This window comes from Eptatretus burgeri, chromosome 4 (assembly GCF_056783735.1).
Source record: "Eptatretus burgeri isolate ZD-2024b chromosome 4, Ebu_testis_v1, whole genome shotgun sequence".
In the NCBI taxonomy this organism is placed as follows: domain Eukaryota; kingdom Metazoa; phylum Chordata; class Myxini; order Myxiniformes; family Myxinidae; genus Eptatretus; species Eptatretus burgeri.
The window spans coordinates 46644660-46671389 of NC_140964.1; the positions used below are offsets into that span (position 1 = coordinate 46644660).

At 43.0% G+C, this 26730-nt stretch overlaps 1 protein-coding gene and 1 long non-coding RNA gene across 6 annotated transcripts in view; one reads left to right on the forward strand and one right to left on the reverse strand.

Annotated features, from left to right (window-relative positions):
* LOC147027966 (ATP-dependent RNA helicase DHX58-like) overlaps positions 1-26730 on the reverse strand; it is a 52509-nt gene that overhangs the window by 17990 nt on the left and 7789 nt on the right. For all 4 annotated transcript variants that reach the window (XM_085877856.1, XM_085877853.1, XM_085877855.1 and 1 more), the window contains exons 3-10: positions 26032-26456; positions 17147-17363; positions 16263-16453; positions 12284-12400; positions 11460-11592; positions 8838-9026; positions 3970-4220; positions 2637-2786 (exon numbers count right to left, since the gene is read on the reverse strand). In XM_085877856.1, the coding sequence (XP_085733982.1) occupies positions 2637-2786; positions 3970-4220; positions 8838-9026; positions 11460-11592; positions 12284-12400; positions 16263-16453; positions 17147-17363; positions 26032-26456 (1673 nt within the window). The remainder of the gene's footprint in view (positions 1-2636; positions 2787-3969; positions 4221-8837; positions 9027-11459; positions 11593-12283; positions 12401-16262; positions 16454-17146; positions 17364-26031; positions 26457-26730) is intronic.
* Positions 2010-26137, forward strand: LOC147027967 (uncharacterized). 2 transcript variants are annotated; one of them, XR_015057351.1, is made up of 4 exons: positions 2010-2252; positions 10254-22067; positions 22443-22533; positions 26002-26137. It is a non-coding gene; the product is annotated as an uncharacterized LOC147027967 (long non-coding RNA). The 2 variants fall into 2 exon arrangements; XR_015057350.1 differs by lacking the exon at positions 26002-26137 and having other exon boundaries at positions 22443-25683.

Consider the following 26730-nt stretch of genomic DNA (forward strand, 5'->3'; position numbering starts at 1 on the left):
TGTCGGAGTGGCGACCCGTCCAGGATTGTGCCCATTATAGCCAAGGAGACTGCTTAGGCAGCACCAATGCTCTGCACAGAGTATGGTCCCAATGGATAGATCACCTGTTGATCTTGCCTTGGGAAAGCTTTACTGGTGGTCAGAGAGAAGGCTGTGAGAGTCAAGATGCTTGAGAAAATGCGAATTCAGAAGATGTTCAAATACTTTGGAAATAGTATAAGTCAGAGCAAAAGGATGGTAGTTGGAAGGGTTTGAACGATCACCCTTCTTTGGAAGATCACGATACAAATGCACGTTTCCAGGAAAGAGGAAAAGTTTTTGTTTTCGACCAGAAGTGAAATAAACGAGCAAGCACAGGTGGAAGTTCCCAAGCACATTCCTTCGAGATACGAAGAGTGGTGCCATCTAGTCTATCCACCTTGCTTGTGTCCAGATAAAGAGAGAGAGAGAGAGAGAAGTATTTTTTGACTGCACAAAATGAGATTATAGGGAGAGGCAGAGGATTGGTAAAGGAGTGCATCCTGGTTAACTGTGAGTTGCTTTACCCAAAATTGATCTCAGCGGAGTCGTTGCAGGTATCGTGAACTATTATTTTTAAAATGAATAGTCTGTCAGCATTCCCATCTGAGCCTCCACCTCATGATCACGTAAAGAAATCTCGATTCACATCCCCATACACCATATGCGTTTCCCCAATATCTACAAAAACGTCTTTGTCCATGATTTACGTAGAAACTCCTCCACGAGCCTTAGATCACCGTAATAAAAACAAATGGTCTGAGACGAATCTTGATAAGATTATTGCAAAAAAAAACAAACCAATAAATACACGAACAATTATCTTAGCAAAGTTAATATCAAAGCCTTCATTTTCATGAGAATCTCAGCCGGCAGGGTAGGCCAGATATACACAGACTCATCTCTGAGCCGCCTTGCCCGGGTTTGAATACCGACCGAGCTACAAACTGCCATCCTGGTGTTTCACATGCAGGGCAATCCTTCAATGTGTGTGCCGTCCCTCGTATGGACGTTAGAACTGGCGTCCCGTCTGCCAGCATTAGTTAGTGGACGTTAAATATCCCACGGTGTCCTTCACGAAGAGTTTGTGAGCTATCGCCGACACCCTGAACCCATTACAAATTCCTGCTCGAGCATACAGGGGTCACTGCATCAAAGGCACAGCAATGATTCCGCACTGATGCAAAGCCCCCAGTCACGTGCTGCATAACTACGGTGGCGAATGAGAACCTACAGTGTACAATAAGAGTGGATGTGCATTGCTAATCTCCAAATCACTGAATAATCTTGTTTTTAGCTCGCCTGTTCGAAGAACAGAGAGCTATAGCGATACCCCCGGTGTGAGCGTCAGCGTCAGCGTCAGCGTGAAAATGTTAAAGTTTTTGGTGCAAGTTATTTTTTAGAAGCTTGCCATTCATTTAATATGTGTACTAGGATGCTGATATTTGGCATGGAGGTTCCTTTGGGGTATATTATTGATGTAGTGAAGTTGAAATAAATAAATAAAAATTTCAAATGTTTTAAATTTTTGACCTGTTTTGAACTTAACTTTTTTGTAGCACATCAACGTTAAAGTTTTTTCCTTTCTAATGTTTTTATCTACCACACTATTTTTTTACTGACTACAATATGCAAATACATATATTGCTTTAAAATTATTTGGATCAGACTTCACTGCAATGTTTTATAAAAAATATTATTAGACTAGTCTTTTAAAAAACGCTAAATGTATAAACAGGCGAGCATTGGGTGGCTTTGACACCAACTCTCTGGTTCTATTATCATCCGTGTGTGTTTGATGCATCTCCACGATTGACTCGATCTGCATTTCAAGGGTTAATTCACTTGATGAACAGTCAAACGAAATTGCTCACAATTTTATTTCACATCACTTTATATACGTAAAGTGTACGTACGCACTACATGTTTGTTCTGGAACTCATTAACGAGATGCTTTTTAATTTCCATCTCCAAAACTAAGCCAGCCAGACACTGCCGCCAACAGGCCTCATTAATTCTGCGCGAATAAGTTTTAGGAAGTTAAACAGATTTCACATTCACGAGATTTGCTTAAGGGCCACCTCGTAATGAGTTTTTCTTTTCAGGCTTTGATTCACTTGTGCAAGACCTGATTCGACCAAGATTACTTGTGTTTGCCCTGTGGTACAGTTGGTCTACAAACGAGAAAGTTTGCGACGGAAACACGAGACTCGTTCCTTTCTCGTCACAGACAGGTCAGTGCCCTCTTCGTTTTTCACCACCTCTCCTTGCGGTCTGGTTCCCTCTGCTCTCTCACAACGCTCCGTCCCTCCCCGGCACCTTGAGTGCACACACATGTTCTTCCAGTAATTCCATCCTCGTTAAACTCCAAAAATCCAGGCTTACTGCTCACCTCCTGCCTGTGGGACAACCTTCGTGAGGCTTTTCAATTCCACTCTTCCCTGTAGAGTTTCTAGCAGGTGGTGCCCACCATCTCGTGTCATCCCCTATCCTTACCCACAATTCTTTCTACCCTCAATTAGCCCCTCCCATGAAGTGCTAACATATATCACGAAACCTATTTGTTTTGTAATATGTACCCGTTCACGAGTGATGACACGTTCACATTGAAAGCTCACCTGAACCATTGCTGTCTCGTTGGTGGCGTGCTGATAGCGAACCACAAAGTTGCATTCTTTGATATCCAATCCCTCTTCGCCAACCGTAGTGGAAAAGAGGAGGTTCAAGCTTCCATCTCGAAAGTTGAGAAGCACTTCACTCTGTTCTGGCTAAAAAGACAAGGATATATATCACTGAAGTGTTTGAAGAGAACAGAATGCACGTGATGATGTTTATTAATTTTTTATCGATACAGAATTTCAAATTCCTTACAACTCGCCACAGGTATTACACATGTTGAGATTTTTTAATCACAGTATGTTCACTCTCTTTGTGAGATCTAAAGATGCCTTCAAATTGAAAAGCTCCACAGAAACAGGTCTTTGTTCTTGAAGAAACACAGTCTTAAAAGACCAGCCTGAACCCACTGACTTGTAAACCTACTGTTGTCATTTTCTCTTGCCCGTTTTATTTCCATGAGCAAAGTAACAAATGTAACAGGTACATCCGATCTGATCCCGACTATCAGCACATCGTCCTTGATCTGATCCTCTTAATGTTCTGATCCTCTCAATGATCATCCAATAAGTATTCACTGAGTATTGAGTCATGTGTCAGTGTCCATCAATGGAGTATCGGATGTCATCTCTGAAACATCATCAACGATCATCAAATTGGGGTTCGTTCTGCTCACTCCTGAGACTTGTTACTTCTGACTCAGCAATGACAGAAAGCTTTGGATCACAAAGAAGAGCTCGGAATGGTCTCCTTGGATGGTGTTTGTGCTTTTTGTATTTCTGCAGTTTTGTCGGCTCATGGAAAAGCTTACACACACACACACACACACACACACACACACACACACACACACACACACACACACACACACACACACACACACACACACACACACACACACACACACACACACACACACAACTTTCCTCGAGACAAATACAGTTACCTTGGACAAAACAAATTGAAAAAAGGGAGAGAAGGGAGGATCAAGGATCATAGGAGAGAAAAAGGAGGGTACTGGAGTGTGGGAGCAAGGGAAAGAGGTTTGGAGTAGACTGGACTGTAGGGGGAGGTGAATGGCCATGTATTGCGCTCACAGGATGGGATGTGGTGGTAGGGATGTTGGGCGGGAGGGGTTAGAATTCCGCTGTATCTCCATAGGTAATACATGTATGTTCACTATTCCTGTTTTCTTGTCATTCCTCATCCAATGTCGCTGTCTTTGTGAAGCTCACAAAGCCAGGTATTTGGGTTACACTCAACCTCGATGTATCATGTGTTATGTAATTTATAGTAATATAATGATTCATACTTGTAAAGGTATCTTCAACTTACCGCAGTCATGTGGCCGACCTGGTTCCCAGCACCAGTCAGATATTGGGATCGCACCCCAACGTCCCTTAGTAGTTCATTTTGGGACATCCACTCATGCAGGGCCATGGCACTTTGACGTGTGCGTGTGAACACGATACCACGTGACTGTTGATTGCTCAAAAATGCTGTCAGGATGGTGTGCTGCAGTCGCTCCAGTTTGGGGTTCTCACACTTCTCCTCAGGTGAAATTGCATCCAGTTCTTCCTTGTGTTCTGCAGTTCACGGCAATAAGTCACCTCGTAATGCCGGCACACTTTTATTTGATTCTATATTGTGACTTATAAAACTGCAATTCTTCACCTCTAGATGGCATGTGAGAGGCATTTCCTGATGGTTTGTCAGTAAAAGTGACAGGAGTGTCTGTAGTGAGAAGTGGCTGCAAAACTTTTAAAATATATATACATAGAAGTCTGTGCCAATAGAAAAGGAAAATGACAGAGAGCAACAGCTTTACAGACTATCACAGGGGTAAAAGAAGAAAAGAGAGGGGAAAAAAAATACTTGGACACAATGCAAACGAGTAATGAAGTGGCAGGAATGGAAGAGGGGGAAAATAAATAAATAATAATAAGGGAAAATGGGGTGGTGGTCAGTGATGAGTGGAAGAGATCAGCGGTGGGTATGGGAGAAAGCATGGTATGATAATTGAAGGCATCCTTGAAAGACTGGAGAGAAAAGCACAAGGCATCAAGCACAAAGGGAGTTGGTTCAACAAAAGAGAGAAGGCAGGGGTGAAGAAATGAAGGTGAGCATTCATTAAGATTGGGAAAGGAAACCAGGTGTGGGTTTTTGGAAAAGCACATGTGAATTGGGGGTTGGGGGGTGGGGCAGTGGATAGGTAAAGGGAAAAAGTGGGGCAAATAGTTGATAGGTAAAGGATGGGTGATGTAAGGTCAACAGTGGAACAATAAAAAAAAAATCCGGGAATCCACTAACTTGCCTGCACTGAGCGAAAAGCAACCCCTGGGACTCGGCCTCTTGCCCAGAGTTACCAACAACATGAAGAGCTTTGGACTTGATTGCCCCCAGTGGAGCAAAGTGCAAACGGCAGCAACAGCTAAGAAAGCCCACAACAAGTATGTGTCCACTCTCAGGAGAGCCAGAAAACAACATCTGACCCAACCTCAACATTAAACTTTCAAACTTGTCTCCATCATCTAAAACCTGGAAGCACCTTGTTAAATCTGTATCTGGTGTATGCTCCCCCTTCATCCCTTCTCGCTTTTCAGATGATACCACAGCCGACTTCACTTGTGAGAAGGCTGAATGCCTCAATTCTGTGTTTGCTTCCAAATATTGTCTCCGCAACTCTCTGTCTCTGTCTCTCTGTCTTTCTCTTTCTCTTTCTCTTTCTCTTTCTCTTTCTCTTTCTCTTTCTCTTTCTCTTTCTCTTTCTCTTTCTCTTTCTCTCTCTCTCTCTCTCTCTCTCTCTCTCTCTCTCTCTCTCTCTCTCTCTCTCTCTCTCTCTCTCTCTCTCTCTCTCCCCTTTTACCTTTCTTAAAAATCCTCTTGAAGAAGTTCAGTCACTCAAACTTTTGGACCTCACTATCAGCCACGATCTTTTTTGGGCAAGCCACATTTCAAAGTTGGCCTCCAAAGCCAATCGCCGACTCGGCATCCTCCATCTTACAAATCCTTCCTTGACACAGCTGAACATTTATATACCTACGAGGAGCTCATCCGCAGCTTGATGAAGTCCTGTTCTTCCCTTTGGGCTGGTACTTCTGCATCACATATCTTTCAATCCAGACAAATCTCACACTCTCACTCTGTCTCTTCGAAAGGACCGTTTAGAAAACCCCCCGATCCACTTTCTCAACAATCCTCTGGAAGAAGTCTTTTCTTTCAAGCTTCTGGGTCTCACTATCTGCCATGACCTTTCCTGGGAAAGTCACATTTCCAACCTCGCCTCAAAAGCCAGTCGCCGACTGGGAATCCTTCGTCGTGCAAAGTCCTTCCTCGGCCCTCTTGAGCTCCTGACCACTTACAAAGCTTTTGTCCGTAGCCTGATGGAGTACTGCTCTCCCCTCTGGGCTGGTGCTCCTGACTCCCACCTTTCTCGGCTTCACGCTGTCGAAACCAGGGCATTTAAGATCATCGGCATCTCCCGCAATGAAGCTGAGTCTTTGGGCCTCTCACTCAATCACCGCAGGTTGGTCGGTGGTCTTTCTCTCTTCTACCGACTCCTCTCCAGCCTTGCCCCCCCTGCTCTCTCTGCGATTTGTCCCCACCACATTTCCACAGGGCGCTCAAGGTCCGCCAACAACCCCCTTCTGGTAAAACTACCAAAATCACGAATCACTGCTCATCTTCACTCTTTCATTCCTCTTTTTCCCGCCTTTGGAATAAACTTCCTCACTCTATTCTTTCCCATTCTTCCCTCCAGGCTTTCAAAACAGCTGTTCACCACCACCTCTTATCTCCCCCCATCCAAATCCTCGATCTTTTCTACCCCCGATAATCCACCCAAGCCCACTTCCTTCAATTCCCCTGCTTTCCTTCCTGAAAGTCCCTGTAATGTCCATCTTCTCTTCGCCATGTTCCCCGTCCCATCCCCATCCCTCTCCCTTCCACAGTTCACCTAATGTGTCTGTTCCCCACTGTTTTGTCCCTCCCACTCCCGCCCCTCTTGTCTCATGCCCCCTTGCTGCGAGTTGTGTGTTAGCTCTCATACGAGCCTCGACAAGGTATACAAAAAAAAATAAAAAATCACACCTCGCTCAGCTTTAGGCAGTGGAAACCAAGGCCTTGAAGATCATTGGAATCTCCCATGATGAAGCTGAGTCTATGGCTCTAATACTTTGACATCACAGACAGATCGATAGTCTTTTTGTCTGATACCGCCCCCATTGTGGTCTTGCACCCTCTACCCTTTCTGTGCTCTGTTCCCTCCTCCCCCTTTCCCAGGTTTCTGTGGAGTGTACACAGTCTGCCATCAACCTCCTTCTGATGAAATTCCCAAAATGCAGGATCACTGCTCACCTCCACTAATTCATTCCTCATTTTCCCACCTGTGGAACCAACATCCAGATTCTCTTCAATCTCATTTTCCCCTCCAGGTCATCAAGATAGCTGTTCACCACCATCTCAGATCATTGAAAACCCCCCATCATAATCATGATCTCTTCTACCTCTGTTAACCCTTTGGAAGCCCACCTCTTTGCAAACTTCCAGTTTTTCCTTCCTGAGACTTTGTGGCTGTATCCATTTTTTCAGCCTCCCCTAACACTCATTATTCCCCACATCCCTTGTTTCTTCAAGTCACGCTTTATTTTGTCCCTCGTCAAAGCTGCTGGTGTATTTCCCCCTTCTCTTTCTACTGTTTCTTTTGTTTTATTACATCTTGATACATTCTACGTTCCAGCTCCTCCATAAGCCTCGACATTGTAAACAAAATAAAACTAGAGCAAAGTCGATGACACGTCATCACAAATCCCCATGCTTCCCACTGAAAGCAAAGTTGAAAGATGTCAAAGTTGCACCAGGAATGACTCAATATCAACTTTTGCGTTATTTTTTTTTTTGCTGTTTTGACCTCTATGACCTGAAGTTCCCACCTCCTGAGGTATTTGAATGTTTGACCCAGTCCCAGGGGGTGGGCCAAAATTTCCTGCTCTGGAACCTTACTATGTGTTGATCATAACGACCAAGTTTGGTGAATTTCTGCACAACCATTAAGGAGGAGATAGAGTGACAGCCGGACAGATGGAGCCGATTATGATATCCCCTCGCCCCCCCCCCAACCCCGTGTTTTTTCAAAAAGTATGGGGATTAAAAAAACCCACAGCGGGGAGTCTGATTCAATAATCCTTCAGATTAATGTTGTTGACCATGGTGAGCTCTGCATAGCTCTGTATGGACTTGGTTCTGCAGGGCATAACAATGACTTGGCCAGTCTTAGAAGCCAGCATGGAGATATGTTCCACCCAAGAAAGGTTGAGACAGATGGTGAGGCAAAGCCACTTCGATGATTGTACCTCTTATAGGGGTTAGCCTGAAAAGTAGACTGTGAAGTTTCATAATCTATCCGAATAAAAAAGGGAGAGATTAAGAGCTTTTGACTTTCTTGTGTTTATAGACACGTTCTCAGTTTCTTTTCTCCAGAGTTCCAGACAGACAGGGATACCACGACATAAGCCTGGTGTCCTGTTTATCAAGAGGGAAGACCCTCACCTCTCGTAAATATAATTTTTTTTAAAAATATTTGCAACACACTACAATCACAAGGCAAAGTCATCCTTTCTTCTGATATCTAGTCAATGTGTGGTACACATTTATTCCTTCAGGCTTCATGCGTAGATTTTTGATCCATGAAGCGCTTAACCCTTCCACGCAGGCTTCTTTGCAAAAAATGACTGTGTCCACATGTAATGAGGTACGTCCAGTGCATTACACAGACAAGTTAATGTGTGAGTTCATGACCAGTGGAACCTGTCAGTGCTCTACAGTCGTCGAAGTTTCATCCAGAAGTCAAGGATCATGGAGGAACTGAACAACAGAAGTTAGAAGGCCAAAAGACCGATACATAGGCAGAGGGGAAAAGGTAGGCCATTATGTGCCACATTAAGTGACGGGGAGTGGCAGATAGAAAAATGGTGTCAGGGGTCAGCGAGTGTAGAAAAGCTCGAGTGGGTGTGGGAGAGGCCATGAGGTGGTGATGTACTGCACTCTCGAAAGATTGGAGGAAAGAGCATGGGTCGACACACCCAGGGAGATGGTTTTATACACAAGAGAGCATGGTGATGAAGGAGAGCAGGTGGGAATGAAGATTAGACTTGGGGAGGGCAACAAGGAGAGGAGAAGAAATGATAATGACAAATGGCACGCACCGGCAAACACTTTCGCCAGGAAGTTATCGGTGTCATCCAGCGTTTCTTTTGTGTTCTCATCTTCGTGGAACGACTCCAGGTATTTGTACGCATCCACCTGGCGTACGGTGTCATTAATAAGTAGAGCATCGTTGTACTTGCGCAGGTGTCTGGCACACATTTGTACATGCCGCCTGGCTTGCTCCACCCCTGTGCGATACAGACAACGCAATTTTAATGCCATTTGTCTTTACGGATGCTCGTCGTTTGACTAATTTCTCACGGAACCGCCAATTTGTACATCAAGATCGTGCATATGAATACATCCTCTCTGCACACACCTCTGGACTCACCTCCATTTGCGGATCTCCATTAATTTCCAACCACTCATGAGTCTCTTGTCCACTCAGGTACCCCCACCGTTGGGATCACCCAAACATATATTGTCCACCAAACCAAAACCAATTTTCGAGTTTGCGTCATCACTTGCACTTTTCATAAACACGTATCGATGTCAGCGATGATCGATGTCGATTGAAATCCCGGTTCGAATCGGCTTCGTTTCCTCCAGCGTGAGGCTGAGGCCATTAGTACAGAATCAGGCTTGGTAAACAAATTGACCTGTTCGAAATTTTGTCACGGCACTTGTGAAAATGAATGGGGATGGTTGAGTTTCTGACAAACCAAATAGAACGGCTCATTTAGCATCCTTGAGAGATAAGAAATGGATTTTCTATTCTGTAAGCTTTTATGAAACCGTTAATCATTTTTTGCGCGTTCACCACATCTCTTGGATGGAAAGCAAAGAGGAGAAGCTTAAATTATAGAGGGGATTGCCATTGAAAACTGTAATTTCTTTCAACATATTCGCATAAACATTCCATTAATTGTGACATCAGTTAAGGCTTTGTACTAATTATGGATAAAAAAAATTTTTTACAGATAGCTGCTGATGCATTATTTGTGGCTCTTTGTTTATTTATTTATTTGCACAAATTGGGTATCACTCATAGGTATTCTTGTGCTGCTGTACTGCTAATGAAATCATGAAAGGACGTTTTTTTTTTAATCCCACTGCCTTCTTAATTGCCTGTGCATCAAAGTTCAGTTTCAGTCTTTGATATTCCACAATCGTGTTTAACTCAACAAGGTAGATGCCATTATTTAATTATTTTATAGTGATTATGGAAACAGCATCTGAACCGATCGAGTACTGGCTTTGCATTTAAAGCTTTACAGGTGCCAAATGTAATAGTCCTAAAAGGTAAACAATAATTTTTAAAAAAACTTCATATCTGTACGGTTTAAAAGTCATACGACTGGCTCAATGGCTTTCCCATGTGAAATAATCTTTTTTTTCAATACAGATCGTTTATATTGACTACATTGCGGATTGCACAGCCAACTTTTTGAATGATGTCATGCTTTGTGATGCAGCACCTCTTCTGACACCACACATGGGTGGCAGTATTTGTTGGAGAGGAGGAGATTGGGACCATACTTTGTGCAGAGCGTTGGTGCTACTTTCGCAGTCTCCTTGGCTATTGGACACAATCCTGGACAGGTTGCCACTCCGACACAGTATACCAGCATGCTGCACTCATTTTGCCGACCTCGGAAGGATAACACGCCGAGTTAACCCCACCTGGTGTTAATTCAACAGCCGAGCAGGATTTGAACTCAGTACCCTAGGATCCCAAGCCCGCCACTCTAACCATTAAGCCAACACCAGGCATACCAGTATTTGGTGAATTCACCAACACAACACCAACTCCAGTATTTGTTGGCTTCGACTGAAAAGACGAGCTGTTTTCATCACGTCCAACTCAATTGAAATGGTCGTGGAAGCAATTGAGCTACCATCAATCATGACGTGTAAGAAAGGGCTTTGCGGCAACTAAAATCAGCAAATAAACTTTTCTTGCGTGAAAGACCGGTGACCACACAACCAAGGTAGTTTGATATAATAAATATCATTTACATTCTGCAGACTTCATTTTGAAATGAACATCGTTAACAAGAAAAAAGAAAAAAAAATTGTCATTAAAACCAGGGTGCGCCAAAATAAATTGTGTCTAAGTTGTTTCAATAGATCCTCTAATCACAACCATGGCTTTCATCAGAGAAACTTCGTGAATATTCTCAGTGGCAGGCATTAATGGTTAACTATGGTAATGATAAGTCACCATAACTTGTACCGCATTCACAGAAGGCCTCAGCAAAAGAAAACAGTCATGTGCACATTAATTCAGAGGCCTCGACCTTCATCACCCATTTAGACACTCATGTGACTCTGTATGAATGCAAATGTACTTTAATATAATGCAATGAAAATTAAGTTACACAACAATGAAGCAATTTAAAATTTGTTGCTGCAGAATCGAACTTTCCAGCTCATTTCCCTGTATTAATTTCTTGACGGCGTAGAAGAGGACGTTTTACAATTCTGTGCAGAGCTAAGGATGGCGATTAATGAATTACCTCGTATGTTTCATCTTCTCATGCGCACACACACACACATACACATACACACACATACACACACACACACATACACACACACACACACACACACACACACACACACACACACACATACACACACACACACACACACCTTATTAACCAAAGCATGGGAAATACCTTTCTTTTCCAGCTCCACGATAAACTGCTCATAGCTTTGTGACCCAAAGTTTTCTGAGCATGTCATGTCACAATGGTCAAATTGGTCATGTATCATCCTCATGATGTTTTTCACTCGATCAGCAAACAGGTCCTGCAAATAATCCGGCAACAGTATTGACACGGGGTAGTGCAGACATTGGGAATTTCTGCAGTGATGACTCCTGCCTCTTATAGTGCTCTTATCAGTCCATCCACGCATATGGATTCAGATAGTTTCCATGCGACTGAAAGCGATTCTAACGTAATTGGGAGAGAAATTGCTCGGCTGGCATTTACCTCCACTCGTAAATTGACACCAGCTAGTATTTACATGCAACTTGTGGATGCTAACTTAGATGTGCGTGCACATGCTCGTATCTGTCTGTAAGCACTAATCTTTCAGTGTTCAGTATAGATTATAATCACTCTTACAAACACAAAGTCACATAAGGTGTGTGTGTGTGTGTGTGTGTGTGTGTGTGTGTGTGTGTGTGTGTGTGTGTGTGTGTGTGTGTGTGTGTGTGTGTGTGTGTGTGTGTGTGTGTAAGATTGCATGACCATCTATGCATGCACACATGATCACCTGCATATTTGTGTGTTCACTATCTGTGTATGTGTGTGACCACTTATATGCACATCTGTAACCACCTGGTACAAAAGAGAGTGACCACCTGTGCATGTGACTGCCTACACATACATTTACACTGCATGTGCGACTACATGTGACTGCCTGCACATGCAGACACTGTTTGCACACACATGCCCCTGACCCCCCTGTGTGCATGTATGTAGCAAGACATCACCCGCTCTCTCTTGTCGGCAATCTCATAGTGCTTCACTGGGTCATTGGTGTAAGTCATCAGTTCCTTCATATGGTGTTGAACCACAACGAGCTCCCAGGCATCGAGGTTAGCACAGATCTGTAAGTGCAGTGGTTGGGATGGAGCGACCGGAGTTAAACAAGCTTGGCTGGACAAAGTATAAGAAATGCATCATGATCGTTAAAATGAAAAGTGCTTTGAAGGAAATGAGTTTCTCATTTCTCCCTTCATTCTCAACTTCTCAAAAATGAAAGGGGAAAAAAAAAATTCTGGCAAAAGCACTTTGTTCTGTCATGCTTCACCGCACTTCGTTGTACCACAGCAAACCATGCAGTCATTAACGTCGTTCTCACATTGTTGGCATTCTTTCACAAACAAACAGGCAGAACCTCAATTTCGTCCAGGCAGTGGGTGCATGTGTGCTTTTATAAAATGGTAATATTTTTTTTACCATTTACATTCAGAGGTGAGAGACCTTCATGGGGCATCACCATTGACCACAATCCAGAAGGAGCAGTGTGGAAATTAAATGGTAAAGTCGATTTTTACGAGATTAAGCAACACTAGACCTGGACAGCAATGTTTGTGCGTTGATGGCTTTATCAGGAGGACAAAATGCTCAATTTCAAACTTTGTGAGGAAGAAGCCATCAAAACAGAAGGTCGCCATGAATTCAAAAGTGCTAAAACCACAAAGAGCATGACTGACAGGGATGGAAAGAAGCAAAGACTTGGTAGCATGATCGTCAGAACATCCACTCTGAGCCTGCGAGGTTTGATTCTGAGCTTGGTCGAATAATACTAAAGACTTTAAAATAGTACATGCTGCTTCCTCGCTTAATGCTCAGCATGTAAAGTATAGAACACAGACAAACACTGTGGGATGGCATCCTATTGGGGGTGGGGGATGTGGAGATTTATCCTTAACTAGCGATCTACCCATGCTACACACAGGTGGGAGCCCGAAGTCTCAGAAAAAATGTTTTGAGAAGTTTTATGAAAACTCCCACCCACTTTGGGACATGTGTAGGGACCCCAAAAGGTTCCACAGAAAGTTTGGCAGGGCTAGCCCCAAAACTGAGGGGAGTAGTTTGGGGACAGACAGACAGACCATCCATCCATTAGGACTATACTCTGTGCAGAGTATTGGTGCTTCTTAAGCGGTCTCCTCGGCTATTGGGCACAATCCTCGACGGGTCACCACTCCAACCCAGGATACCAGCAAGCTGGTACTCATTTTGCTGACCTCAGAAGGATGACAGGCAGAGTCAACCCCACCTGGTATTAATTCAACAGCCTTGTAGGATTTGAACTCAGGATCCTAGGATCCCACACTGGGATCCAAAGCCCACCACCCTAACCATTAAGCCAACACCAGGCATACAGATAGACAGTCCTGCTTTATTATATATTATTTATATTATTAGCCCCTTGGTTGCAGAGAGAAAAGCAAGGTGAGGATGACTGATCTCGCCGGTACCCAGATTTCCCAGGAAGTTATGCTACTTTCCTCCCATGGTAAACAGGTGTGTTTGTCAGGAATCAAATCTTGGATTGTCTCATGTATTTGTGGGCACGTGTGTGCTTGATTTGTGCCGCAACTCCTCCACAATCATGAGAAATTTGGATTCCATTCAGGGTAATAAAACTATCGACTTGCTGCTGCTTCTCTCTCAGCAATGATTTGAGGTCCGAAACCTTAAACAAGAGGTCATGACCATCTCCCAGGACATATCTTGTGCATTCAACAGAATCTTGCATCCTACTTCACTTGGCTGTTTGTGGCCTCCAAGGCAGCATTCATACTTGGCTTTGTGACTTTAATATCAATGAAAGTCTCTCCTATCCCAGTGAATGCTTCAGTGCCTGAAGGCAATCTTGGGATCTGTCTTGTTCCTATTTACATAAGCAACTTATCTGATGCTCCAGCAAACCTCATTTTCCTTTTGCAGGTGATTCCACATTGTGTCATACAGTACCATCATCTCATGGGCAGACACCTATTGTGTCACTCTCTGCTTATGTAGAATTGATGAGATGCTAATCTGATAAATGGAACATGTCGTTTAATCCTAACACGTCTCATAATCTCACTCTGTCACTCCAGAAGGATTGTCACCTGTCAATTTCCATGGTCAGCCACACTGGAGGAGGTTCAGTGTCTTTAACCTCTGCCAGTCTCTTCTTGAACGTCCAGCCTTCATCTAAAGCCATGAACTCTGCTGGGCTGACCATATTGCAAAGCTGGCCTCCAAGGCCTGCCAGACTGGACATCCATCATTGAAAAATCATAACACTCAGCGTACAATGCCTTTGTCTGCAGCTCAATGGAGTACTGTTCTAACTTATGGCATCGCACTGATCTAACCACTTCACATCTGTTTCTCCTGGATCTGTTGAATTTAAGGCGCCAAACATTAGTAACGTCTTCCACGATAAGGCAGAAGCACAAAGCCTGTTCTTTCTCTCATTACAGACAGGTTTATGGCGCTGTCAGGTTTTAACTGTTTCTGTGGTTTTACTCAATCTTCTCTCTCAAACCTCCAACCCTGTTCAGTTCATCAAGGATGCATTGATTCTTCCCAGTATCTACTTCTTTGTTAAACTCCCAAAATGCAAACTTTTTGCACACCTCGACCTTTTTGTTCCTCTTTTCTCCCATTTGTGGAACTGTCTTCTGGAGGCAGTTCAACCATAATCTTCTTCCAGAACTCCATTCATGCACCACCATCTTCTATCAGCATCTACCCCCCACCCCACCCACCCCACCAGCCAATCGGAGTTTAGCAATGAAGGGGTTACTAAAAGAATCACTCCCCAAAACCCACAATCTATTATAATCTCAATAAATCCTACCAAAGGCAACCCTCTTATTTTCAATTCATATATATATATATATATCTCTCTCTCTCTCTCTCTCTCTCTCTCTCTCTCTCTCTCTCTCTCTCTCTCTCTCTCTCTCTCTCTCTCTCTCTCTCTCTCTCTCTCTCTCTCTCTCTCTCTCTCTCTCTCTCTCTCTCTCTCTCTCTCTCTCTCTCTCTCTCTCTCTCTCTCTCTCTCTCTCTCTCTCTCTCTCTCTCTCTCTCTCTCTCTCTCTCTCTCTCTCTCTCTCTCTCTCTCTCTCTCTCCCTCTCTCTTCCTGCTCAATGTTCCATCAAAAACTAACAGTTTTAGGCATACACCTGGCACAATGGGGTGAACACGTAAAATTTAGTTCACTGTATTGGTTTACAATGACCGCCCAAAAACATTGCAGACTACTCAAAATTACCAAATCCTTTTGATCTCTCTACAATAAAACATGAGTGAAAAACTTCCATGAGCAAGAAGGGAACTATTGACAGGGATCACCAGTACATGGAAGTCTTCTTCTTTCATATGCAGCACAAGGCTGCAGGGCAGCATGATGCAATGCCCTCTGTATGTTCGGGTAGAAATCTGTAATTTGTTCAGAATATCTGCAATAGCTCGCCTACTCTTCGTGAATGACACCATGGGATCTTTTACATCCACCAACTAATGCTGACAGAAGGGACACCCAGTTTAACGTCCATCAGAGGGATGGCACACACACACATTGATGAATATCCCCGTCTGTGAAACACCAGGATGATAGTTTATAGTTGGGCTGATATTCAAACCCAGGCAAGACAGCTTAGAGGTAACTGTGCATACCTCAAGCTCAGCCATCTTGCCAGCCCGGTACATGAAGTTGTCATGGGAAACCATTGATGTGCAATAGAGGTCAAAAAGATTTGGTAAACATCCTCTAAAAGTTCAACAACTAAGATCACAATGTTTACACAAGAATATCAGTCCAAAGGTGTTTAAACTGATGGGTGGGTGTATTGTCTTCATTTATGAACAGTGATTATGAGTCTTCCTTGGATATTTTGACAAAAGCTTTGGCAAAAAAAAAAATTCCCACAATCCCACAAGATCGATCAAACTCATCCGACAACCTGCATGACATGCGCCGTGGCGGTCTGGATGTTTTTGGCACGCCCAGTCCCCGGAGATGCCGTGAGTCCCACGATCTGAGGCAGTGGGTGTGTTCCTTCCTCTTTTACAAGCAGGTAATGCATCATGATCTTGTTGTAGACCGCCTCCTTGTCCGTGTGGTGACATTCGTCAAAGATTATCAGCGAAAAATCTGAGATGTGAAAAAAAATAAAAGAAACGGTGGATGAAAAATAAATAATGCAACAATTTTCTTCGTGAAATGAAAGTTTGAAAAGCAACCGAGTTGATGTCAATCATTGATGTCAATCATTTCACACAAGTGCCACCAAGTATTTTGCATTTTCATAAATTTTAGCCAGTTTCTCAAGCATCAGCACATTGGCATTAAAATTACGTCATGATCTTTTCCAAGGGTTCTGCGGTGAGGTTCCACGATGCATCGCCAAAGGTCCTTTAGTCATTTCCACTTCATCAGCTGGCATTCAGTGATTTGTGCTCATTTGGTACAACACTAACCCTCTGCATCAGATTCAGATGGTTCTGTTGTCGTAAACTATATTTAAACACCATTTGTAAGATGGAGGCTCACGGAGGAGCAATGTGACAGAGACTAGCAGAAGTATGGATGGGATCATATGAGACTAGCTGAATTTTTTTTTCTCACCGAGGAGCATTTCCATCGTTTATGGTTGGACAGACAGACAGACAGACAGCATTATCTATACTATTATATGCAGTGTACATATAGATTGGCAAATTAACATACTGACAGAGGGAGCAGAAGGGAACAGGCAGACAAAAGAAATGCACAGACAATTGCATCACATATTTAATGCAGTTCATGCAATTAAGAATCAGAAAATGAAAACCACATCCTGCTCACCTGTAATAAGCACTTGTTCATCCTCATCCATAATAGACGTCTCAAAAGCATTGTATAGGATCTGTGCTGTACAGATTATTATGTCTGTGTCTTTCAACACAGCATTCAGACAGTTCAGCTGGTTCGAGTCCCTGCCAACTCCAACAAGGCCCTTAATTTGATGTCGATGTTTCAAATATTTTCGGAACTCTTTGAGGTGCTGCTCAACCAGAGGTACCTTCGGAAAGGAGGGAAATTCACAGAAATGGCTACTGTGATACAAGATAAAACAATGTGGACGAGATTTGCTCAATGCCACTTTCCTTATGCTATTTCAGTGTTTGTTTTCATTAATATCTCCCAAATTGCAGTGTAGTCTCCAATCGAGAGTAAAATTGTACAGTGAGGTTAAGTCACTCAAACATTTTGGCCTCACCATCAGCCATGATCTTTCATGGGCAGACTATATTTCCAAAATGGTCTCCAAAGCCACCTGCCGTTTGGGCATCCTCTGTCATGAAAAGTTTTTGCTTGGCCAATCTGAACCTTGACAATCTTGCCATTCCTTTAGTCACCTGGTGAGACAGGTAGAGCCCTGTGGTCAGGGGCTCCTTCATTACTGTGTGAAGCGTGTTGGTTGGCTGGGCGTGGTGCACTTCCATGTGCGCCCGTCAGTGTATGACTTGGGCGACCTGCCCCGGGGACAATTCTGGGCAGGGAGATTGACTGGAGCCGGGGTCTGCATTACCGTTTGATAGGCGTTACCGCCTGTCAAACAATAATGCAGGTATCCTTAAGCGAGCTCAGGGAGGATGGAAGCCTCCCAGGGAGCAGAAGGGTGAACGCTCGCTTGATCTTGATTTTCAGTACGAATACAGACCGTGAAAGCGTTGTGCTCATTTGATGTAGCACTAACCACCTGCATCAGATTCAGATGGTTCAAGAGTTATAAAGTCTCTTTCAACACAATTTGTATGACTGAGGCTCATGGAGCAAGAAGATGACAGAGATTGGCAAATTAACACACTGACAGAGGGGGCAGAAGGGAACAGGCAGACAAAATAAATGTACAGACACATTGCAGTACATATTCTACTTCTTTAAATTAAGAAACAGAAAATGAGAACCTTTATTCGCACCATTATTGAGCACTGGCCTACCTTTGGCCTGGTGCTGCTGTCTCTCACCTTGCTCTTCTTGATGCCATGGAAAGCAAGGCCCTGAAAATCATTGGGATTTCCCACGACGAAGCTGAATGTCTAGGCCTGTTACTCTGACATCGCTAACAGGTTGGTGACCTCTCTGTATTCTACCGCCTCCTTTTTGGTTTTGCATCCTCTACCTTCTCTTGGCTCTGTCCCTCCGAGGTTTATGCAGGGTGCACACAGTCTGCCAGTAACCCTCTTCTTATTATATTCCCAAAATCCAGGCTCAATGCTCACCTCCACTCATTTGTTCCTCTTTTCTCTCACCTGTGGAACCAACTTCCCGTCTATTCAATGCCATTCTTCCCAGTAGGGCTTCAAGACAGCTGTTCACCATAACCCAGGTCCCATCCATACTCATGATTTCTTCCCCATATGACTCCATTCCCAAGCACTCCCCCTTTTCTAGGTTACAAGCGAGGTACCCGGGATTGTGTTTACTTCCAGATAGGGAACAGTTGTGTATGGATTGAAAGTCAAAATCATAATTGTATTGAGGTATTTATGAAACCTCCCATCCACCTGAGGACATCTGCTGGGACCCCAAAACGTTCCACAGAAGGTTTGACGGGGATAGCCACAAAACTGAGGGAGTAGTTCGGGGATGGACAGACACTCTGGTTTTATCATATTGATTGTGATTTTTCACCCTCTCCCTCACCTCTTTTCCTTTGTCAGTTGGTCTGTTCCTTTTCTGTTTCATCCCCGTGTTTCCCTTCCTCTTCATGCTGTGTTTCATTCAGTTTGTGTGTAAGTTGGTCACCCCCATGTGTTCTTCTCCCCCTCCCCTTCATCTCAGTGTCACTCTCACCTCTACTCTGCTGATGGTGTTTCCCCCTTTCCATTTTGCTCCATTCTGCTCAAACTCTTTCCTGAACCTCGACCACGTATTCAAGAAAAGTCAGGAAATAGGATATTGAGAAGAAAACTGTAACGTGCATCGTCTATATATGCTTAACTAAGTGAACATAAACAAAGCGTCATGCAATATTGCAAAGGGAAACAGCATTTCAACTGAAACAATGAATTCAAAGATGACCTTAGGGGCTCCTGAGTGCATACAAAGCATCCGAAGAGGCCGATGACCCAAAATGAGGATTATGACCTGAAGCAGCCATGGTATGTCGATTCCCCAGTGCAGCACATTAAAGCAAATCAAGATTAACTGTACAAGTGGAAAGCCCAACTGCTCAGGATGCTTTATTTGTGGTTTTTTTGTTGTATTTTTTCACCATTGCTATTAATTTGACATAAACTACGTTTGTCAGAGTTCATTTCACTCTCAATGTGAAGGTAAAGGAAAATTCTGCGGGAGAGGCGTCAGGTTTTTTTTTTTTCATCTTTTCATTCTAAGCTTTGGGTATTGGAACACTTTGGTGGTCTAACCTTATTCATGTGACGTCACAATTGATCCATCAGCAATGGAAGGGGGCAAGTCAAATGTAAAAAATTATTTAATGCCTTTCTGAATCAAAGACATTTTAGTTATTAGAACAGCAGCAACGAAGGAGGAATGAAGGATTTATTCTAAAATTATAACGTGAGTTTATAGGACTGGGATCGTTTTACAACACTCCCCCCTGCACCCCTTCACCCCATAGAAATGGCAAGATAGGTATGGAGTGATTTGATGTTGCACGGTTAATGTGGGTCTTTATACAACACTCTCTACTGATGTAATTGATCTAAATCACTGTAGAAAGACATTCAGGACATGTGGAAAACAATTTTTTCAGAAGCATAAATTTTAGTACCCATCCTAAATTTCCCTGAGATGTTTAAGAGTCGATCACAAAGAGTGGACCGGTTTGACGTGAGATCGAACCAGGCGGTGTAAGCATATCTGCCTGAAAGATGTCGTTAATCAGCCAACTGGCAGTTTGCATTGAAAATCAATTAGTAACTTGGTAATTATCCTAAGACCAACTCAGTTTCAGGAATGTTCGAATCCCCATCCTTAAGGTAGCCGCCCTTCACCTCTGTGCTGTCAGCACAGCATCTTTACCATGAGACGAGAACCCGATCCACTCTAGATTTTGATGTTAATGGAAATGGGGACACCACTGACATTTTCAATGCCAATATTATTTCCTTGGCTATTGTTTCTTGGAAAACCAATTGTTTCTTTATGATTTGAGCAGTGTAAGGAAAATGAAGTGTACGTTTCCACTTAAAAAGCAGGTTTCGTGAAGAAAGCTATTATGATATTACAGCACACATGAGGCTATTGCTTTGAGATATCTATTTCAATAATCATGCGACAAATGGTCCATATTATCTTTGAATTGCACAAATTGGTTGTTCAACGCCACTTCCAAGCAATGGTTTCTCAGTCGAGCACTATATAAGTAAGGTTAATATTACTGTTGTGTAGACTTTCAATCCCTAACTTTTGGGAGCCATTTTTCTTTCATGTGATTACACACCCCCCTGGAATTGAGGTTGCTTGCAGTATACCTGTGTGTACAATGGAAAACGAACACTCAATAATTAACAGGGCGAGCAAGATGGCTGAGAGATACAGTAAACTGTCTCAGCTTTATACAGATACAGATACTCAGATACAGATACTCAGCTTTAACCTGTCACCCTGGTGTTTCTCATATGCAGGGCAAGGCATCGAAATCTCAGAGGTGAGTGCACAAATCTCTAATCCATACTGCCAGCCCTGTTAAAACACAACTTTCAAAATGACGTAATCCGTCACAGAATGCTCGGTGCACATGGGCAGAAACCCCCGAGAAACAGCGGTGTTCGGTGCACAATATTGTATATCTTGTGTGCGATAAAAGGGTTATTACCTAAAATGGCTCAGAAAGCTTCTAAAATAAGCGGAAAATACTTGGAAAAGTACCTGAGAGAAAACTCGCAGATCGGGCAGCTGCTCATACTGCAGAGTCCCAACCATGTGAGTCAGCGCAAGGTCCAAATGGACGAGCATGTGCTACCCAGACCCCCCCCACCCTCCGCCCCCCCCCCCCGACGAATCGCTACCAGTGAATGGACTTTGAATCTTGTGGGAGTGCCTCCTGTGAATGTGGCAGGCTTGGTGATTTATTTAATGGATGTCTGCATTTTGGAAGGATGATGTTGTGCGTCTGAATCTTCAGCAAAGGACATCTTCGTGACATGAAAGCATACAAAGCTTGTACCAGATATATTTACATGATTGCGAGATGTATCAGGTAGATTTCCCTGAGGAAGACACTCTATCTGGTTTGGGTGCTCCTGAACACCAATGGGAAGGACACATCTGGGGCTTGTGAATGTACAGGGTAAGTTTAAAATGATGATAATTACTGTTCGTCATGTTGGGAGGGTGGAGGAGAGGAGCTGTGGGGGCTGTTATAAATATATTGTTTGTTTGGTTCTGGAGTTGCAAGAGAAATTCTACCAGATCTTTGGATCTATTGCTAAAAGGAGAAATGTGTGTGTGTGTGTGTGTGTGTGTGTGTGTGTTTTTACATTGCTTTCCCATTGCAGACAGGTCAGTGACGTCTCTGCTCTTTAACCACCTCTCCTCCTGTGTAGCTCCCTCTCTGCCCTCTCGGCCCTCCAACCCTCCCAAGCAACTCCAGGGATAGGATGCACGTGTTCTTCCAGTAGACCCCTCCTGGTTCAACTCCAAAAATCCAGGCTTACCACACACCTTCTCTTTCGTGCCTCGTTTCTCCCATATGTGGAACCTCCTTCCAGAGGCTGTACTATTGCACTCTTTTATCCAGAGCTTCCAGCAGGTGGGGTACCACCACTTCATGTCATCCTCCATCCTTATCCTCTATTACTCCCATTAACTATTCTTAACCCAACCCTCTTCCTTTCAAGTTACTGTATTTCCTCCCCTCCTCTCTCTCCTCTTTTCATGTTCATTCATTCGCTTGCTTATTGGCTCCAACTGTTGCTGTGCTGCCACACTGTCAGTTCATACCCTGTGTCACCTTTCTCTTCCAAGAGTCTCGATCATTTTAAGGAAACAAAACCCCCTGAAAACAATTATCTCCAACCATGAAAATCTCAAATATGAAAATTGATACAAGATTCTTTGATTATAAAGTTTTTCTCATTTATCATTGCTTATTTGTTGCCTTGTTTGTCTCCCGTCCTCATTCAAGCCAGCAGGGAGCACTACATCATGGAACATTCAGTCACCCAGAGGCGACATTGGGGTCGGGTGTTCCGCATGCTATCATGTGGGTTTAAAAGGTCATTTACACACTGGCATTTACAGACATTCCCAACAGATTAAATAGGATTTTGAGGAGAGAAAAAAAGGTATGGATACAAAATATAAATGTAAATTTCATGTATTTATGAAGAAAAGCCTTTAAGGCAGAAACAGTGTTGGGGCATCATCAGGAGTAATACCAGGACTGGTGTTTTGGGATCAATAAAGACAGCTGTAGGTTCAAAGTAGAAATGATATCTCCATAACACATTACGATACACCACCCCAATAAAACGGGAAGTGTGCAATGATCACATGGATATTCACAAGTTAATATTAATACCAGTCCAGGTGTAAATCTTAATGATGTCCAAACACTGTTTCTGGGTTTAAGGTTTTACCATCATCATCATCATCATCACCATGTACTATGCCCTGTGCAAAGCGCTGGTGCTGCAGAAGCAGTTACTCGGCTGCAATCCTGGTCAAGTCGCCACTCCAGCTCAGGAGGTCAGGAGTGGAACTTGGAAGTTGGCCAAGATGCCGGCGATAGCTCATCTACTCTTTGTGAAGGACACTGTGGTATCTTTAACGTCCACCAAATAAATGCCGGCCGAAGGGATGCCCAATTGAACGTCCATCCGAGGGACGGCACGCACTTTGATGTGTCACCCTGCCTGTGAAACACTGGGATGACAGTTTATAGCTGGGTCGGGATTCAAACTCAGGCTAGGCAGCTGAGAGGTGAGTGTGTAGGCTATATCAGCAGGACGAAAGAGTTAATCTCAAATGGTCAATGTGTTTGTTGGCTTGTCAGCACCTTGCTCTGAATCCCTTGCTAATGATGCAGGAAACCCAGATTCAAATCCAATATACCATATTTGTTTTTCCATTGTCTACTAATGTCCTTGTAATTCATTTAAAAGTACACCAATGTCTTAGGACGTCTTTATCCAGCAATTGATTTACATAGAAGCTCCATTGTGCAAGGAAATACAAGGAAATCAGACACAGGTGGAGGCCATTCAGCTCATCATGCCTGCGTGACATCAATACCACACTCATTTATCAACACAAGATCCAAAGAAGAAAATGCAAAATTTGTTATTTTTTAAGTGTTTTTGTGGGGTTTTATTTATTAATTTATTTATTTAAAGTTTTGTAGTTTTTGTATTTATTTATGCATTTGTTGTATTTTTTTTTCTTCTTCTTCTCCTCAAGGGAAGGGGCATGCGGTTGGTTTAAAAACACACGTCAACCACACAACAACCCTTGACAAGACCCCCACCAACAGCACTCCGTACACATGTACACAATCACCCATCAATGCTCAAACTACCTAAAAGTCCTTCTAACATCCCTACACCTCTCTATCCCCAGAACTTCCAGGTACCTATCTAATTCCAATTGAAACTATTCCACTGTTTCTGCTGCCACTATCTTTCCAGGGAGACCATTCCATGCATTAACTACTCTCTGAGTAAGAACGTTCCCTGCCTTACTACCATCTTAACTCTCCTCTTCTTTACTCTCAGGCTATAGCCCCTGGTCCTATCACTATCTACTCTGCTGAATAATTCAATTTTATCTATAACCTTCATGATCTTAAACATCTCTATCATATCTCCTTGTGACCCCCTCCTTTCTTGTGTATAAAGCTCTGTCTCCTTCAGCCACTCCTCATAGCTGAGTCTAGCTCGATCCAGAATCAATCGAGTATCCCTGCGCTGAACCCTCTCCATGGCATCTATGTCCTTCCTGAATTGTGGTGACCAAAACTGCACACCATGTTCTCGATGTGGCCTTCACTAAATTCCCGTACAATATTAACACCACCTCTTTTGATTTATAATTGATCCCCCTCTGAATACAACCTAAAACCCGATTTGCTCTTCCCATATCTGCCTGGCACTGTGCTGCCTGCTTACCTCCCATATATATAACAACCTCCAGATCCTTCTCCTGTGTGACACGTTTCAATATTACCCCTTGCATCCTGTAATCTCTATTTTCATTGTTCTTTCCCATCCCAACACCTTACACTTGCTCAGGTTAAATTCCATCCGCCAATCTTTTGCCCAATCTATACAAGTATCATACTTTCCTGGATCTGATCATCACCCACTCTGCTCCACCTCACCTCCACCACCTCCACATCACCTCCAAGCTTTGTGTCATCTGCAAATTTGGAAAGCTTACTTTTTGCCCCATTATCCAAATCGTTGATGTAAATAATGAATAGTAATGGTCTGAGTACTGATCCCTGAGGTACTCCGCTACTTACATCCTCCCAGCAAGACATCCTCCCATTCACAGCCACTCTTTGCTTCCTTCTACAAAGCCAGTTGCAATCCAATTAGCAACCTGACCAACCACTCCACAAGCCCTCACTTTGGCTAACAACCTCCGATGTGGTACCTTATCAAATGCCTTCTTAAAGTCTCGATATTCTTTGTCCACTGCCTTTCCCTCATCCACCCTATCAGACACTGCTTCATAGAACTCTAAAAGATTTGTTAGACAAGAACTGCCTTTGGTAAACCCATGCTGACAACCTTTAGTTTGTATTTGTTTCAATGGTTCCTCATCTGGTCCCTAATTAATGTCTCCAACACCTTCCCCACAACTGAAGTCAAACTAACAGGTCTATCGTTTCCCAATTCTTCTCTGGATCCTTTCTTAAATAGTGGTGTAACATTTGCTGCTCTCCAATCCTCCGGTCCCTGTTCTGACTCCAGTGAACTATTGAAAATATCCGTTAACATCTCACTTACCTGCTCAGGCACTTCCCTCGATACTCTCAGGTGCATATTATCTGGACCCGGAGCCTTATCTACACTTAGATTACCTAGCTGTTCCTTTACTTCCTCCACTCCAACCTGGATCTTCTGTAAAAAGCCCTTTCTCACCTACTTGATAGATACTCTCAGCTATTGGCAATTCTCCTGACTGTTCTTGTGTAAAAGTTGAAGGAAAAAACCTGTTTAATAAGTCTGCCATCTCACTTTCATCACTAACCACTCTCCCGATGCTATTCCTCAATGGGCCCACACTGGTCCTAACCTGTTATTTTCCCCTGATACACTTAAAGAAAGCCTTGTTATTATGTTTTATATTTTTAGCCATGTCCTTCTCATACTTTCTTTTGGCTTGCCGAGTGATTTACTTAATAACTCAGCTTGCTGAGTTATTATATAATAATATAACTCAGTTATATTATTTATATATATATATATATATATATATATATATATATATATATATATATATATATATATATATAATATAACTCAGCTTGCTGAGTTATTATGATTCTGAGAGAAATTATGATAAATTATGATTCTGAGATCCATGTAAACAAACATGTATATATGTATGTATGTGTGTGTGTGTGTGTATATGTATATATATATATATATATATATATATATATATATATATATATATATATATATATATATATATATATATATATATATATATGCAAAATGCTTGCACATTTCCAGAGCCGAGTGATGTCAGCAAAATGAGCCTACCCGGTTGACAACAAAGATGACTTTCCCATTTTGAAGATGGTTCTGCAGATGCTGTGCTGCGATAAAGGTCGCGACCCGCGTTTTCCCAGTTCCTGTCGGCAGGCACACAATGATGTTTCTTCCTTCCATCGCCAGCTGTGCCACCTCAGTCTGGTAACTTCTTAATGGGATAACAGTCTCTGGCAATTCTTCCTTCTGTGCCTTTAGGTCATCTGAGCTCAGACAGGCATCACCCAATTCTTCCGGATTGGTGTACAAGTCTTCAGATGAGCCTGAAGATATGGGGGACTGGTTCCCTTGTGCATGCTCATCCAGTTGAGAGTTCATTGGGAATTCCTTGGGATCTTCCAGCATTGCCGAAGTTCCCTCGTCATCCTCACCTGTCTTTGTTGAGACTGCAGCAGGATGATCGAATATTGCTTTGTCTATGGTAACAAAGAGAGAACATAATATGTTTATGTAGTGCAGATTATACAATGAAAAATTGTAAATTCAAACTCTTATTTGAGGCCTACTTTCAGGATGGATAACACATTGTATGATGTACTTGAAATTGGTTGACTAGACCAACATTTGTACCTCGGTGCCAATGTGAATCTCTGTAAAAATCCAGTGACTCAAGTGAACATTTGAAGCCAGATTGCATCATTTACTTTATGGTGAGCAATGGGATAAGGATATTGGAGGTGGGATTCCAAA